The sequence below is a fragment of the Penaeus monodon genome, chromosome 32, assembly GCF_015228065.2.
Source record: "Penaeus monodon isolate SGIC_2016 chromosome 32, NSTDA_Pmon_1, whole genome shotgun sequence".
In the NCBI taxonomy this organism is placed as follows: domain Eukaryota; kingdom Metazoa; phylum Arthropoda; class Malacostraca; order Decapoda; family Penaeidae; genus Penaeus; species Penaeus monodon.
In genome coordinates this window covers 3114892-3116288 of record NC_051417.1, presented here as the reverse complement: position 1 = coordinate 3116288, position 1397 = coordinate 3114892, and the positions used below count along the sequence as shown (strand labels likewise).

Sequence of the window (1397 nt, the reverse complement as noted above, 5' to 3'; positions counted from 1 at the left end):
AGGGCAGCAGGTTCACCATCATCAAGGACAGCAGTCACAGCAGAACTCCCAGCAGCCACAGCAGTCCCAGCATCAAGCACAACAGACTCAACAGCCGCCACAACTTTCCCAGTCACAGCAACAACCTCCACAAATCTCCCAATCCCAACAGACCCAGCAGCTATCACAGCCACAGCAGCAGTCACAGCTGACCAGCCACAGCAGCCCCCACAGATTCAAGCTCAACACCCACCACAGCTGTCCCAGGCTCAGCAGGCCCCGAAGCCACAGCCGCCCCCATCACAGCAGCCGCAGCAGCACCACCACCCACAACAGCAGAGGCAGCCCCAACAGCCTGGCTACTCCAGCTGGTCAGGAGGCGTGGGATCAGGATACTCAGGTCAAGGCACTCAGTACCCGTATGGATATTCTCAGGGTAGTAATAGTCAGTCTTCTGCAGGCGGTCAGCACCCCCAGTCTCCCATGGCAGCTCACAAGTCCTCCAGCTACCACCCCATGCCAAATAACTATGCATCTCCATACGGAGCATCGCCAGGCTCAGGCTATCCTCCTGAGCTGGCTGGCCGGGGCCCCCCAGGTCAGCAAGGATATCCAGCTGCGCACTGGTACGCTGCAGCTGGTGCTGGCCGCATGGACTCTAAGTCAGGCTGGAATATCTGGGGTGGCCAGGGGCACCAGCCTGCCGGATTCCCACAGTCATATGCTCCGTACCCATACCCAACTGCAGGCCAGCAGCAACAGCAAAAGTCACAGCTTTCACAGCAGCAGCCACAACAACATTCCCAGCCACAGAAACAGTCACAGCCATCACAGCCTCAGCTGCCACAGCCATCACAGTCTCTGCAAGCACAATCACAGCAGATGCTGCAGTCTCAGATCATGCAGTCTCAGCCACAGCCCCCAATACAAACGCAACACCAACCCTCTCAGCCTCAGGGTGGGCCTCCCCAGGCCCTCCAGACACAGGGGCCTCAGCCCCCACAGCCCAAAACTCCTCGGCCAAAAACACCACAGTCACAGCCACAACCACAAACTGTGCCTCCACACACACCTCAGCAACAGCCACACACACCACAGACACAGCAGCCTCATACCCCACAGCAACCCCCACACACTCCACAGCAACCCCCACACACTCCTCAACAACCTCCACAAACACCACAGCAACAGCCACCACAGATGCAACCACCACAAGCACAGCCACCCTCCCACTCACAGCCACAGCAACCGCAACAGCCACAGCAACTACCACAACCACAACAGCAACAACAGGCCCACAAGCAACAGCCAGAACCACAACTCCAGATGCAGCAGGAAGTGCCACCCCAGTCAATGGCAGCAACACCTGAGCCCGAGGCAGCAGAGGGATCACAGGAGGCTCTGGGCTCCAGACAATC

General features: G+C 58.6%; 1 protein-coding gene across 1 annotated transcript in view; it reads left to right on the top strand.

Annotated features, from left to right (window-relative positions):
* LOC119593290 (protein piccolo-like) overlaps nucleotides 1-1397 on the top strand; it is a gene marked incomplete in the record, with an annotated part of 25022 nt that overhangs the window by 2500 nt on the left and 21125 nt on the right. The window contains 2 exon segments of the mRNA XM_037942219.1: nucleotides 3-185; nucleotides 188-1397. Of these exon segments, the coding sequence (XP_037798147.1) occupies nucleotides 3-185; nucleotides 188-1397 (1393 nt within the window).